Below are 14,758 nucleotides of genomic sequence, written 5' to 3' on the forward strand. Positions count from 1 at the left end.
GGTGTCTCAGCAATTTGGCAAGGATAATGCTTCCTTTTCTCACATTGTGGATGTTGTGTGAGACATTTGATCCACAGACTGTCTCTCTCTCTCTACATGGCAACTCTGTCAGATCATGCCCCTGCATTGCTTCCAAGTCACTCCCCCAAAATCAGACAATCAGCTTTCATAATGATGAAGAGCAACCACTGTTCTGAGTGGAAAAGCCACTCCATGAATAATGCAGTGCCAGTGTTCATTGCTTTCACTTCTTGTCGTTTTCTGAGCTCCTGAGGTGCAGGAAGGCTGGAGGCAAGAAGCAATCGGCATCAAATACTTGGAGAAAGAACATTTATGCTGCCATTTTACTTTCCTCAATTATACATTGTATTAGCAGGGCAACAAGTAGGCAGGCAGCTTGCCTGGCCAGTGCCTGCACTGTTCTGGCACAGAGTATCAAGTGCTTAATGCTTCAGAGCTGTCAGGCAGCCACATTTCACCACTAAATGCAGCTCTGAATTAAAGCTGAGTGAAAATAGAAATTTTGCTTCAGAGCTTGGTTGTGGAATTCTACTCCATCCTTTTACTTGCCTAGTGGCTAAGGGAGGGAACTGCTCCCTTGGTAGGAGCATCCATTGAGTTATAAACGTGTGTGATATTAGAGCATCTTTGTGTATATTTATGTATGAGATCATTACAGTTGCTGTTTTAAAGATATCCATCTCTGTAGTACATAAAACCTTTGGCAGTAAAATTGTAAATCCACGCGATGGGGTGCTAAGCACACAAATCCAATTAAATCCTTCAAACAGCTTTGAAAGCCTCTCCCAGAGGGTACAGAAATGGTGATTTGTGATTCTCTTGAACTGCCTTTTATGGCAGCTTTCTTAGAGTGTCTGCGACAAGTAGTCTTCTGGGGGTTTAGCACTGCAAATGGTAGATTCTTTAAACAAGCAAATGAATAAAGTTAAGTCTTGGTTTTACTTTTTTAACAGATCCAACACAAATGGGAGGCCTAAGTATGCTGCTTCTAGCTGGGGAGCATGCCCTGACTGCACCAGAGGTAAGAAACTTCCTTCTGTACCTTAGCAGGAGCCCTTAGTTTGAAAGGAGCTCTGAAGAGGAAATATTTGACCAGTGGGAAATGAAGTTTAAGATACATCTTGGGTAACCTCAGATGGTACCGAAGTGTGAGCCCTGTGAGCTGAATCTTGTATCCCAACTGTGAATGCAGCAGTTGGGTCCAGTTCTTACAGTGCTCAATGTTAACTCTGCTGACTAGATACTTGATCAGATCAGGGAAGCCTGCTGCACGAGAAGATACTGTCACAAGCAGAAGGGTTGAAATAGTGACTGTGTTAGCAGGTGGTTTGCAAGGTTTTCATATGCTTGTGCAACAGGGCTCACACAGACATGGCCTTGGCACTAATAGCAGAACAGATACCTAATAATTTCCATGCAGTCAGTGTCATTGCATATGCATTCTGAAACCATGCAAGTGCTAACAGGTAGTCAAAGTATTACAGTGTTCGCTAAGTCTTTATGTCTAAAAAGAAGTTTGTGGCTCAGATGCCATCCGCAAACATTTTGTTTTTACGAGGGACTCAAATAAGTGATTGTGTGTATCTGCAGTAGTGCAGAGACCTCTGTCCTTTCTTTTGAGTGGTTATTAATAGTTTATGAACATTTTTTGGGCCAGGTTTTGAAAATTATTCCAAAGGTGGCTCATCTGTTGGGTGAATCTCTAAATCTCTAGCCTGGAAAGAAGAGCAGTGGAAGTGAGGAAGGCTTCTTTTTTCTTTTTCCTATTTTTTCTTTTTTTTCTGTCCTTTTTTTTTTCCTTCTTTTTTCTTCGTTGGTATTGGAGGAAAAGCAATGATTTGTACTGTATTTGAGATGGATTGATTCTGTTCTGCTGAGACTGAGCTAAGACTTCTTGGTGTTTTGCACACCAGTTTGAGCAGTGTAAGCCTGCATGTCAATTTGTACAGTTGTGAGTACTGGCTTTCTGTGCTGCAGTATGAAAGAGAAAAAACACTAGGGTAAGGTTGGCAGGGTAGTGAAAAGAAAACATAAAAGGACAGAGGCAGGGTCATTATTAACAGAATGTTCTAAATGATAACATATAGTCTTCATTATCATTAAAATGTGTGTGTGTGTACATGCAAGATACACGTGCATATATATATATATATATATATGGTTCTTAAACTGGGGCACTGCCAGACATAGATTACCTGTCAACATGTGGTTCAATAGCTTGTGCATGTGTATGATTATGCAGACTTGGGTGGCCTTGTAAGTGTAGGTCTTAAATACTGTTATCATCCTAAAAGTTCTTAATAGAAAGAAGGGCCGCGCTGGCATAGTTTGCTCAGAACTTGGGAGAAGATGAGGGAAATCACACTGAGAGGTGTGCTAGTCCCATAGCACATTTGTTGCCTGCTGGTGTTCTGTCAGGTGTATGTCAGATGGATGCATAGGGACTTTTGAAGTCTGGCGTTTTACCTTGGAGTTGTCAGAAGCCCAGATGCCCAGTAACGAAGTCAGCAAGCGCCAGCAGAAGGATGGAAAGAGGCACAAGAGCAATATTTGCAAAATCTCCTGAAGTTTCAGTCACCATCTCTGTATGTGGCTAGTTACATTCCTATTTTTGTAACTCTTTTTCACTAGACCAGAGAGTTTTTCTTCTGATAACAGAGTTAAGTGTTGGCACGTGCTTTCCAGGCAGTGGCTGAGGTGCAGTAAGCAGATAGGCAGAAGCTGCAGACCTTACCAGCAGGAAGCAAAAGACTTGCTTGGATACCCAATGAGCTTCCACCTGGCTTTGGGGTCCTCTTATCAGTTACGCAAGACTGGCGTGCGTGTACCAGCGCGTTTCCTCGAGCATAAACACCAGGGGCCTCTGCTCCAGCTCCCCCCACGTTGTGCCAGGCAAAGCCCGGGCCTCACGGCAGCTTCACTAGCAGAAAGGCTGAAGCTGAGCGAGGAGCGCGCCTGCCTTGCCTGCTCGCCTGCCTTCCTGCCCGCCTCCCTGCCGCCACACCTCCCTTGCTCGCCCGCCAGGCCGTTTGCTTGCCTTACAGCAGCACCTAGTGGCCTCTCTCTAAAGTTGCAGCCCAGAAACGACGGGACTCGTGTAGCCCAAAAGCTGGCCCTCGTAGTTTACCCCCCTTGACGCAGCCCGGAGTGCAGGAGGAGTGTGTTAGCGCCTTGTGTCCGTCAGCGTGGAAGGTGACCCGGGGGGGCGGGGCCTAGTCCTTCGCCGTCCTTCGGTGTGATCCGTTTTAGAGCACGTTGCAGTAACCTGCAGGGAAAGGCAGGCTCTGGAGGTGTTATCTTTGCGGTTTCGTTACCTTTGAGAACAAAAGGTTATCTTGAATGTGGTGCTGGGTCTGTGCAAGGTGGTGTTGCCCAGGGTGTAAATCAGAAGTGAAGAATCTCCTGGCGGAGCTGAGGGTAAGCTGTGAGGAGGAAATGAGGAGATGTTGAGGATGTTTTATTAAGGCAGGAAATGAGACACATGCAAAGGCACGATCAGTGCATCCATTCCCTCCAGTGATTATTGTAATGTTTTTTTAGCCTGGCAGAGGTTAGAAGTCCTGGAGATAATAAATTTCCTACAAGTCAGGAGTGTTGGAGGAGCAGCAGAGGAGAAGAAACAAGCTCAAATTAGTGCTTCTGTCAAGCAAAGGCAATAGCATTAACTTTTTAAGATAACAGAAATTGATAGAAAAGTACGGTCATTCTAACCACAAAGTCACCCCTGAGTTACTGGAAGCTAACAATCTGTCCTTCACTGACAAAGCTGTAGGGAACGAGGCTTCACACCTTCCACAGTTTGTAGTTCCTGTACCACAAGGTGAAGAAGCTGTGCCTGATCACCAGCACATGGCTTCAGAGGCAATGATAAGACTCATCCTGCCGTTGTGCGCCAGCCTGGGAAGTGAGTGCCTTAGAGCACCTGTATTGAGCTGTAATAGCTGCCTTTGGGAGAGCTTCTCTGCTTCAGCGTGGTGCTCCTGGCATCACAAGAGTCAGTGGTTCCCAACTCAGAGCTCGTTTGTGTTGACACATTCACGCGGATGTTCCCCTAGATGGGCAGGGGAAGCTGCGAAGCCAGAGTCTCCGTCACGGTGGGTGGGCAGGTTTCAGGCATGCGTGGCCCTGAAGTGCCGGCCTCGGGGAGCAGAGAGGTTTCACACACCTTCCTTGTTCACATCACTTCTGCAAAGCAAAGTACTGCCTTTTTGTATGGGGTATTGAATAGGGGTCCAAACTGATTCAGAAGACACTACAAGCTAAGCTGTGTAAGACAGCTGGTTGAATTGGGGATCTGAATCCTCAATTTGGTTACTCCCAGGAGAATCTAACCAGCAAAGTGTGCTGGAATAATGAAATGAGTGCTCAGACATCCAAACAGCATCCTTCCATATTTCACACTAGTGCAGAGACTCAGACTTTCAGAGTCATGCAACAGGTATGCATGCCTGGTAAAATCCACACCACTGCTGAGGCACAGACATCTTAAACAGATCATACAGATTACCTGAATGGAAACAGTAACACAAGCTGTTGAAAAAGAAAAGACAGACACTAAAACTAAATATACTACTGGGTTGGTATACTCCCATAGTACACTGATAAAACATCCTACTTGATTTTTAATAAATATAATGGAAGCATAGATCACAGGAGGCACTATTAACTGCTTGGTCTGCTGGCAGGGAAGAAACAAATTTGACTGTGTACATAAGCAAACTGTCGTGTGGTAATAGCTCCCCTTGGCCTGTGGGCTGCTACGTTTGGATCTGGTGTTTTCAGGGAAGTATGGGCAGCAGATTCCTGAAACAAAATGCCACCAGTGCTATTGCAGCGCAAAAGCATTGCTGACAAACAGCACCAGGAGCAGCAGTACAAACTGCACATGCTCTAGGCCTGGTTATTCTGTGGTGCTTTGTGCTTACAGGCAGCAGATGCAACTGCTAGCTAAACCTCGTGTGCATCCACTAATAAATGCTACTGATGTACTCATTTCGGTAATTAATAAATAAGAAAAAATACACAGTTGAGTTGAAATGTTTTAAATAACCTGAAATTTCATCAAAATTTTAAAATTGTTAGGGGAGAAAAGAAGTCTATCCTGTTACTTATCTTCCTAGAATCTCTTAAAGGGATTGCTCTTGTTTCCTGTAAGCAATGTCACATACTTTATTTTATAATAACAGTACCTAATGTTTCTATAGGATTTACACATGTAAAACTTTTACATTCAAATTTGATATTTGACAAATGTATCATTTGATACTAGTCCTCTACAGAATGATGCTGGATTAGTACGTTTCTGGCTAATAAGAATAGTATGGATAAGCTCTGTGTTAATTTGAATAAGGCTGTTGGTTTTGAACAGTCATTTATTTGTATTCTGATTTCAGCAGTTATGATTCTTTCTTGCACCGTTTTTTCATAAGCACCCCAAAATAGATGTTTAGGTACATCATTTGAGCAATTTTAGGCTTGTGGTATTCTTAACTGCTTATTTTCATGCTGTTAGGTGATGGGGACTATTTTTCTAATAAATACTTCTGTCACTTAGCAACGCTTAGTGTCTTCAAAAAAATTCTTTTTAGCTTCTAAGTAATTTTCATGCTCAGAGTGGTAGTACAAATTACACATCCAGCAGTGTTGATGGCATCACCAATAGAAGGTAGTTGTGCGTGTAGCCCAATATTGTCAGTTTAGTATTCTGGTGCATAAATCTTTTTTCAAAGTTTGGAATTATGAAAGAAAAAAAAAACCCTGGTATTTTTGTGGTCTGCTGTTTTAGGTGCATTAAAAGACTTTTTCATATGCATTAAAATGAGTGCTAAACTATGTTGTCACCTATACATTTGATTTAACTTGTCCAGGGCTGCGAAACATTAGATTACCCACCTTCTCTTAAGCAGTGCTGCTTGTTACTGCTGCCTAGTGTTTCATTTTGCTCACTGTTGTTCTTAGCTTGAAAGAAGCACCTTTGAGGTCTTACTCTACACACTCTTTGTTTCAGGTTTCCTCAAATAGTTGCCAGTCTGATGCAGCTAATTCTACAGAAGCCTGTCAGAAGTCGTCGTTGTTTCAGTTTGCAGAGGTGAGTTTCTCTTAAAGGGTTGTCTTGTCCAGTGTTTCCTTTTAAGAAGCATATGATGCTCAGCTGAAAGAGAAATCAAAAATCTTTAGCTGAAATTCATGCTTTTACTCATTCTTTCTTTTTGGGTTTATGGTTCTGGATCATTTTATCAGATAGATAGGTCAGATTTGAAGTGCAGGAGTGTTTAGGAACATGGTGGATACCCTAATGCAATCAAGCTGCGGTTTAAGCAGTAATTTAGAGATGTGTCATCCCTGCACTTACTTTTAAACTAGAGTCTTACTAATTGAAGTTTTAACTTGTACATTTAGATTATTTAGATGTTACATTATGTCCTTTATCTATTGTGGTTGCTTTAGTCATTGACTGCATCAAGAGTAACTCTAGTTCTGGAGTTTCCAAAATTTTCTCCTATAACCACCAAATAGCTGTATGCAACTATGCTTCAGTTTTGCAAAGTACGCCATTTTGGTCAACATATTTCCAGTTATTGCTGGAAGTGCAGCTGTGTTGGGTTTTGTAGTGGGGTGGGATTTTTGCTTGTTTTTTAAAGTACATACTATTTCACCAAAGTTTTAATGTACTTCATTAACAAAAATAACAGGGCAAGAATGAGGTTACAAAGAATGCTACTTCTCTGCAAGTCCCACTTGTTTATATCTTTCCAACTTCTGAAGTGGTCATAATTAAGTGACATGAAAATTGAGCTGTATAAATACTGATTGTATGCAGTATGCTTGGTGGTGCTTCAATATGCATGTATAGAAAGAAACTTTGTCATAGCAGGGGCTTCTTTTTATTGCCTGTTCTCACACCACCCGTGAATGTGAATCCAGTATCTCTAATATTCATTGCTGTATGCACCTTCATGCTCCTCCTTAAACATAACCACTTACAGAGCGGATACATCACAATCCTAGCACACAGAAAACGTGGGGTTTGTTCTGTTTGGTTGGTTTAACATCAACCCAAAAGACTGAGTTTCCAACTCAAGTAGTAACAGGCAGGAGCTGTGTTGTGTGCTGCAAGATAGGCTCTTGCTAGGGGCTTGTGACCACTGGCTTTCCCTTATCCATCAAAGAACAACTTCAGTGGGTACAAGAAAACAAGCTCATCTGCATCCTTAATACATGCATTTTAGAAGTAGCTCACTGATGATAAGTAATTAGAAATGCATATTAGCTAGTCTTAATCTTCAGGTATGTTAAACAGCCTGTAGTGAGGCTGCACCTAACCAGTGCATGTTAGGTACTATGTGTCAATGGCAAGTAATTAGTACATGTACCAAGATCTAACATTAATCAGAGGTGTCTTTTGAAAGAGAAAGAACTAACGCAAGTCAAACAGTATAAAATACAGTTCTCTTGGTGGCTGAGATGAGTCTCCTCTTAAAGTACCTGCATGTCTTGTGTTCCTGTCCATACTCCACTAGCATTTGGTGCTCTATCACCACCATTCTGCAGTCTCAGGTCTTTCACTGAACTGTGAAATACAATATAGTGGTAAGTTTTTGCTGCTAATCCTCTTTTGACATACCAGTGGGCAAATAAAAGCCCCTCCAAAAAATCTTAGCCTATTCTGTTGATCCTGGGAAAGATTTTCCTTGTGAAAAGTAACTGAAAATCACTATTTCAAGATCACCCATTTATGTGTTTCCTGGAAAGCGGATACCGTTCTTTGTACAGGTGTGCTGGGACTTGTTTGCCTGCTCTTAGGTACCAGGAATTCGATAGATCAGAAGTTCAGCATGTTGAAGTTTGCCATTGAAACTGCAGAGTTAGGTAATGCAAACACAATTGTTTTCCTGACAGATCTCTTCAAGCACATCCCACCCTGGTGCCCCAGGAGCTGTAAAACAAACGGAGGAGTCTGCGTTGTTTCAGTTCGCTGAGGTACAAAGGCTGAAGTGTGGTGGGGGAGGATGGGAGGAAGCACGGAACCAGTAAGAGTTGTCACTGAATGGCTAAGTACCCTGTCTCATAAGGGAATCACTTCAGTAGATGTTTATCATCATGACAGCATTGTGTTAAGAAAATCATGGGGGGAATAACTAGTGATTTGAAGAGATATTTGGCCATTTCTACCAGCTGTAGCATGCACAAAAGATACTGAGCTTGCGAACATGACCTGGCCTTTCATACCAAAAGACTGCTGCAAGATGGTTTTTTTCCAAATGGCCTTTTAAATTATGAGGGGAAAAAACTATTTACTGATTCAGGTGCCATAAAATACCTGACTACAAAACACCCCTGTAAAAGATACCATAGAGTTACTATGCCTAATCATGAAGATGTTTTCATACTTGACACCTTTTTTAAAAGTTACAAGTTAATTTGGAAAGTTCTTTTGAGAAAATTCATGGGGATGAACAGGATGAAGCCATCTGTAATCTTTTAAATCAAGTGAAAGATAGAATCTGGAGAACATTTCTTGTGAATTTTACTGCAAAATATTGCATGAGTGAATCTGCTAACTTATTTCAAAAACCTTAGGCATCTTAGGTTTTAATTAAACAGTTTTAGATGTCTGCAGAATTGCACGGGATATGAATTGCATTTCCAAATTGTGGTGTAAAACATGATTTAGCCATACTTTTTAAAATTTCACATAACCTAAATAGTTTTCTCTCCTAATTGGACAAACAACAAAATGAGAAACATGAAAAGTGGCATATGGATGTGACAGTGCATCGAGTTGCATACCACTATGCTGAGCCAGGTCATTTGGCGCACTGGAGTGCATGTATGAGTCATCAAATGTTAGGTAGAAGAGGTGCTTAGAAAGCTAATTAGAAACTGGAGAGGACAGCTTTAAAGTCAGGGTTAATCTACTTGTAAAAAATAGTAAATTGTATTACAGTCTGGAGGGGCTGTATTTTTGGAGGGGGGGGTTTTCAATGCCTGGAAATAAGGCACAAATCTGGAAAAGAAAAAAAAACCAAACAACAACCCAGCAACTAATGAAACCAAACTTATTGCCCATGATTATTCCTTCTGTGTTACACTGTTGTTGTGAAACCTTAATGGCAGTGACTAACATCATGTTTCATCTATAGCAATAGAGAAATGGCATTTTTTTAAGATTGTGGCAGCCAGATTTCATTTAGGTTGTTCCAGGGGAAAGTACTGAGCATGTTACAGAACCTCTTTAAGCTTTCTACCCCAACTATTAAAGCTGCTTGTGGCCTTTCAAATGTAAGGGCTTTCATTTACACAGGGTGTCTTTGTCAAGGTTGGCAAAAATCCCATTCCTTACTGTGCCACTTCTGCTGGGTCCTGTCTATATGAACGCCTTAGTGCTTTTAGTGGGCTAAATTATGGTAAGCAATTTTCAGTAGGCTGCTGTCAGCAATGCACAGTGCTACAAAAGAAAAAAGAGGAGAGAAAGTAGTTATTTAGGCAGTAGCCAAGTAGACCTGTGAAGAAATGTGAAGTGTGCTGTGGTCTGATGTGCCTGGAGACGTTTGGCAGCCGTCCCAGCTCAGTTTTGGTTCTGGCTGGGTGTTCTTCATATGTTCCCTTTCTCTTCGCCGCCTTTGCGGCAGGGTGAGTAAGAGTGCCTCTTTGTGAGGACAGCGATCCCATTGAGTAGATCTGTCATTTAAAATGGACACCTTTACCCCAGGAGTACAAGTCCCCTGTCATTCAGAAACAGCTCGTTAAATGTAGGCATGGCATGGGATTCTTTTCGTCTTTACAGCCTCAGTTAGCCTTTCATCTGGTTGTCTGTCCCAAGTGCGAGCGCCTTCAATTAACGCTGCTGAGGATATGGCTAATGAGGCCTGCCCAGTGAAAATCCCTGGAGTAAGGCTTCATGGGGCCCTGCAGGTGCGCAGGCAAGCGCCTTGGGGGTCTTCGGAGGTGATGTGATGTCCTCATAAGAGTTTTTTGAAATTCGGAGTGTTGCCAAGTTGAGCTGTCTCTCATTTTGCTCAGATCTTGGCACTACTTGGCCCTGCTTCCGTCCTCCCCATTGGTACCTTTATAGGAAGCCATTATATGGGCCAGGGATCTCTCTGAGCGGTGGGCTGTGTTCCTCAGCGCAGCGGCTGTTTGCAAGCTGTCTGCTCACATGGGCTGGTTGCTGTCATCCTCCTTGCCATGTGAGGGAAGCAGAGCAGATGGGACCCCTTGCTCCCTTGGTCTTGCTGGATGTGTGTTTGGCAAACGCGAACAGATGGTGATGACTGCTTCATAGAGACGAAACACAAGTACCTCTTAGATTTAGCTAACTAAACTCTCATCCATTATTAAACAAAGAAAATGCTTCCTGAGAGTCGAAGCTACAGAACTGCTAGCTTGCCCATCTAAAAAACAAAATTAAGCCAAAACCCACAAACGTTTTTGTTTCCAGATGCTTTTCTTAAGTTTTTCTCTAGGTTACTTTATCAAAAAAGCAATTGCATGCAACAAGGTGAAGTTTCCTTTACTGATCCAGCAGGACTAACATTTTAAAAAACCAACATGCTTCTGATATGTTTTTTTTTCCTCTGCTGCATTCTCACATATTCACTTGCAGGCAACCCTTTCTGTTTAGTTCTGTGCTAAACAGGTTTTAATCCAAAACTTTTGATCAAAATGCTGTGAAATGGGGAGCATGAGAGCTAGTTAATACCTTCTCTTCTAGCCTTCCCCTGGGTAAAGCTGTAATCTTTCCAGGTAAAGCCATTCCATAAGATAGATGAGCTTATTTGATGTTTGTCTATATACTGTAATTATTAAATATCAGTGTTAAAGTGAGGAGAAGGACTCGGGGAGTTTTGGGGAATGTGAAGCTCATATCAGCCAGCAGTGTGCGCTGGCAGCCCAGAAAGCCATGTATTCTGGGCTGCATCAAAAAAAGTGTGAGCAGCAAGTTGAGGGATGTGATTTTCCCCCTCTACTTTGGTGAGACCCCTCATGAAACACTGACTGTGTCCAGCTCTGGGGCCCCCACCATAAGAAGGACATGGAGCTGTTGAAGCAGTCCAGACTGCGAAGATGCTTGGGCAGCTGTAGCACATCTCTTAAGAAGACAGACTGAGAGAGTTGAGATTGCTTAGCCTGTAGAAGTGGGACCTACAGGAAAGCTGGAGAGGAACGCTTTATCAGGAAGTGTAGTGATAGGACAAGGGGTAAGGGTCTTAGGCTGAAGCAGGAAAGATTTAGAAGAGGTATAATGAAGAAATTCTTCCTTGTGAGGGTGGTAAGGCCCTGGCATGGGTTTCCCAGAGAAGCTGTGGCTGCCCCCTCCCTGTCAGTGTTGAAGGCCAGGCTGGAAGGAGCTTTGGGCAGCCTGGTCTAGTGGAGGGTGTCCCTGCCCATGGCAGGGTGGGGTAGAACTAGATGATCTTTGAGGTCCTTTCCAAAGCAAAGCAGCCTGTGATTCTATGAAATGCCTATTCTAGGAGGGAAATTAAAAAGTGGTACCATGTCACATGCTTCTTATGCAAATTAGAATGCAATATAATACTAAAATACTGACCTAAGTTGTAATAATAGATAATAGTTTGATCCTAATGATCCTCCTGTTAAACCTCTACATAAGGAGCTATTTGTGGTTGTAGTACTGCAGGTTCTTAATATTCTAATTAAGACAGGGTATGAGATCTGTAACTGACTGAGAGCTGATTGATCAGCCATCCTCTTGCTTATGATGTTTGGCCAGCAACTTCAGCAGAATGAGTTCTAAATCTATGTCTCTCTTTCTCGACTATTAAGAGATTACTTTTTTTCTCTGAAGTGAAATGGTGACTTCCTCTCTGTTAGTGCTACAAGGATCTCACTTGCATTTTGTTATGAGCACCCATTCTCTTGTCAAAACAAAACTCTTTACTCTCTCCTCACATTGTGTATCATGAGACCTGCATGTTCTCAGGTTATACTTAAGTGTGTGGGTGTTTTTTCTGTCCCTCTTCTGCCATTCACATTGCACTGAAAAAATCATAAAGAGCTGAAAATTCCTAACAGTAGAAAGATAAAATGTCAAGGCACTCTTCATGTCAAGTGCAGTGCATGAGGTCACTTAATCCAATGGAGTCCTGAGCATGTATGCTGCTTCTCAAAGCAAAACTAGGATTTTCAATTAGTGTAATATTAAAGTTGTTATTAAGACACGTTCAAGTATTACTCTATTTTAAATGTCTTGCAGTAAAACAAATGCTTTGGATTTTGGTGGGATGAGGGGTTGTAATGGGTCTCCTTGGCAGCTGGAAAGTAAACTCTTCAAATAACCTAGTTCAAAATTACTTCAATATTAAGAGAAATTCTAAGCTGATGACTTTTAACTGTGAAAAATCATGGTCTCAAACATGACTTTTGTGGTGAGGCGGATGCCACAGAAACACTGGAGGTCTTGCCCTTAAGGGTTTCTGAGGCTTCTAGGTCAAATACTGTTACGTGATGTCATGCAAAAAAGATAAAATATGAGAAATAATGGTTAATTAATGCACTGGTGAACTGATAACACTGCTCTTGGAAGCAGGTCATAAAAAATTTGGCTGCAAAAGAAATTCCCTGAACTGCAGTGGTGGTTACTTACCCAGTGCTGGTTCTGGCATACCAACATCTAATTAGAAGTCTAGATTTGATCTCCAGATGTGAGGTTTTACTTTTTTTCCTAACTAAAGTGAAACAAGCAGTGCCTGTGAGGACAAATGGTGCTCTTCTGAATCTAACCAAATGGGAAATACCGCACAGGCTTTCTGCAAGAATTTTATTGACCACCACAGTTCATGTTTTTAAGCAACAGGCTACATCTTGTTCATTTGGTCACATTAAACACATGGCAGGATAGTACATTAGCTGTGGACAGTACAAACATAGAAGAGAATCCATGAGCCTGGTCTAAGGAAGAAACTCTGTGTTTGCTTGTATCCTGCTGACTTCTACGTGTCTGTTAAGTGTTTCTTGGATGGGATTGCCTGGATGAAGTACAGCCTTCTGCCTGAAAGATCTAAAAGTCATTGATATAACTAACTCCTTGTTTTAAAAATTCTTTTTCTCCCTTTCTTTCTGCCTTCCTTGTGTGCCGCTGAAATGTTTTCTCCTCTGTTCATTTAAAACCTAGATTTCATCAAATACTTCCCAGTTGTCAAGTCCTGAGCCACTAAAGCACTGTGGGAAGTCAGCACTCTTCCAGTTGGCAGAGGTAAATTTACACCTGTTAACATCACAATGGGCAGGCGTGTGTATCTCTCCCCAAAAAACCCAAAGTGTGAATTGTGTAAGTGTGAATTTGTGTAATCAAATTTAGTATTTCCAGAAGCACAAATCAGCAATTAATGGAATAATAAGGGAATTGGGCAGTTGCAGTAGCCCCAAGGACCTAGCTTTTCTTTATACGCTTGTTAATGTGTGTAGTTTCTTAGAGCCCACACAGAAAAAGGTTAGGCCTCTTTTTAGGAAAAACAGCCTTATAACTAAAATAAAAACAATGCTCAGGACAGCAGCAAAGACAAGAGAAGAGTCAACAGCTTTTCTCTTGGTTGAGGAGAGGAATACCAGGTATAAGAACTGGAAAGTGAATTGCTGAATGTCGACAAAGAATGAGAAGAGAAATAGTGATTTTGAGGTCATCAGCAATCTGCATGAAGGGTTGGAAGTTGAAGGACTGTTTTAAGTTCTGAAATTGGCAGCTGTCAGCAGTAATCACAAATACTAGGTGAGGTTTCCCAGCAGTCCTAGAAACTCTCTGTGAGAATTAAATATACCTTGTAGCGGTCTTCCCTTTGATATGTATGAATTGCTCAAAAACCTTTGAGTTTGGCATGCACATGTTATTCTTTTTATTATTTTAAATCATTTCCTGTTTCCATGAGGAAAATGGTTCTCTGGATCCCATCTAGTGGCATCTAACGGTGTACTCTTCCTGGTGAGGTTAATCCCTCCAAGGGAAAAGAAGTCAGAGATTGGAAGCACTGCAATACAAAGCATTTCATGCCTTGTTCTATGAATAGCCATGCTACTATCTGACTTTATAAGAACTTAATGAGTGGAAGAAAGCCTGCTTTGCCCTACAGGCAGGCCCTGACAGCAGTAGAGTTTGTGGGTGTGTGCTACTGTGTCAGCAGTGCCTGTGAAAGGGCGATTACACCTCACTCATCAGTGATCCACAGGGGTGTTTGGGACAGCAGAAGGACTAGTAACACTTAATCAAGGACACCAGAAGTTTTTGAGGTGTCCTCTGTTAGAGGTCAGCAGCAGGCTGCAGTAGCAGTGCTCAGAGTAAGGCTGTGGCTGACTCCAGCCTGACTTTTTAAAACATTTGCCATTAAGAGTTGTGATGGGACTGTGAACTCTGTGAAGCCCTAATGTGGGAGAAGGACAGGCACTTGTCCACAGGAGTGTGGGGTTTGTGCTGCCACTGCCAGAAAAAGCGAAGCTGAGCCTGGCAGCGTGATGTTTGTGTCTCGGGCAGGTTTCCGTGACCCTCAGTGATTGCTCAGATGGATTCCTAGGAGCATAACTTGGAACAAAAAAATTACTGTTAAAGGCTCTGATGCACTCTTAGAAAAGGATGGCAGAAGAGCTAACATCCCCCTTATCTGTAGGACATTAGCACTAGTGATTTTTTTTTTTCCCCCCAATTTTTGAGGTCGCTGTAATGCTGGATTGAAATTGGATAAATCAGAGATTCAGCTTGACTTCTCAGACAGTGGTTCAGGACCCG

General features: G+C 42.1%; 1 protein-coding gene across 8 annotated transcripts in view; it reads left to right on the top strand.

Moving 5' to 3' along the window:
* Positions 1-14,758, top strand: part of BBX (BBX high mobility group box domain containing) — a gene marked incomplete at its 5' end in the record, with an annotated part of 54,976 nt that overhangs the window by 11,581 nt on the left and 28,637 nt on the right. For 6 of the 8 annotated variants that reach the window (XM_084262883.1, XM_084262878.1, XM_084262877.1 and 3 more), the window contains 4 exons: positions 975-1,042; positions 6,029-6,109; positions 7,921-8,001; positions 13,157-13,237. In XM_084262883.1, the coding sequence (XP_084119009.1) occupies positions 975-1,042; positions 6,029-6,109; positions 7,921-8,001; positions 13,157-13,237 (311 nt within the window). The remainder of the gene's footprint in view (positions 1-974; positions 1,043-6,028; positions 6,110-7,920; positions 8,002-13,156; positions 13,238-14,758) is intronic. The other 2 variants (XM_084262880.1, XM_084262882.1) reach the window with 1 other exon arrangement.

Source organism: Gallinula chloropus (assembly GCF_964237585.1).
Source record: "Gallinula chloropus genome assembly, chromosome: 1".
In the NCBI taxonomy this organism is placed as follows: Eukaryota; Metazoa; Chordata; class Aves; order Gruiformes; family Rallidae; genus Gallinula; species Gallinula chloropus.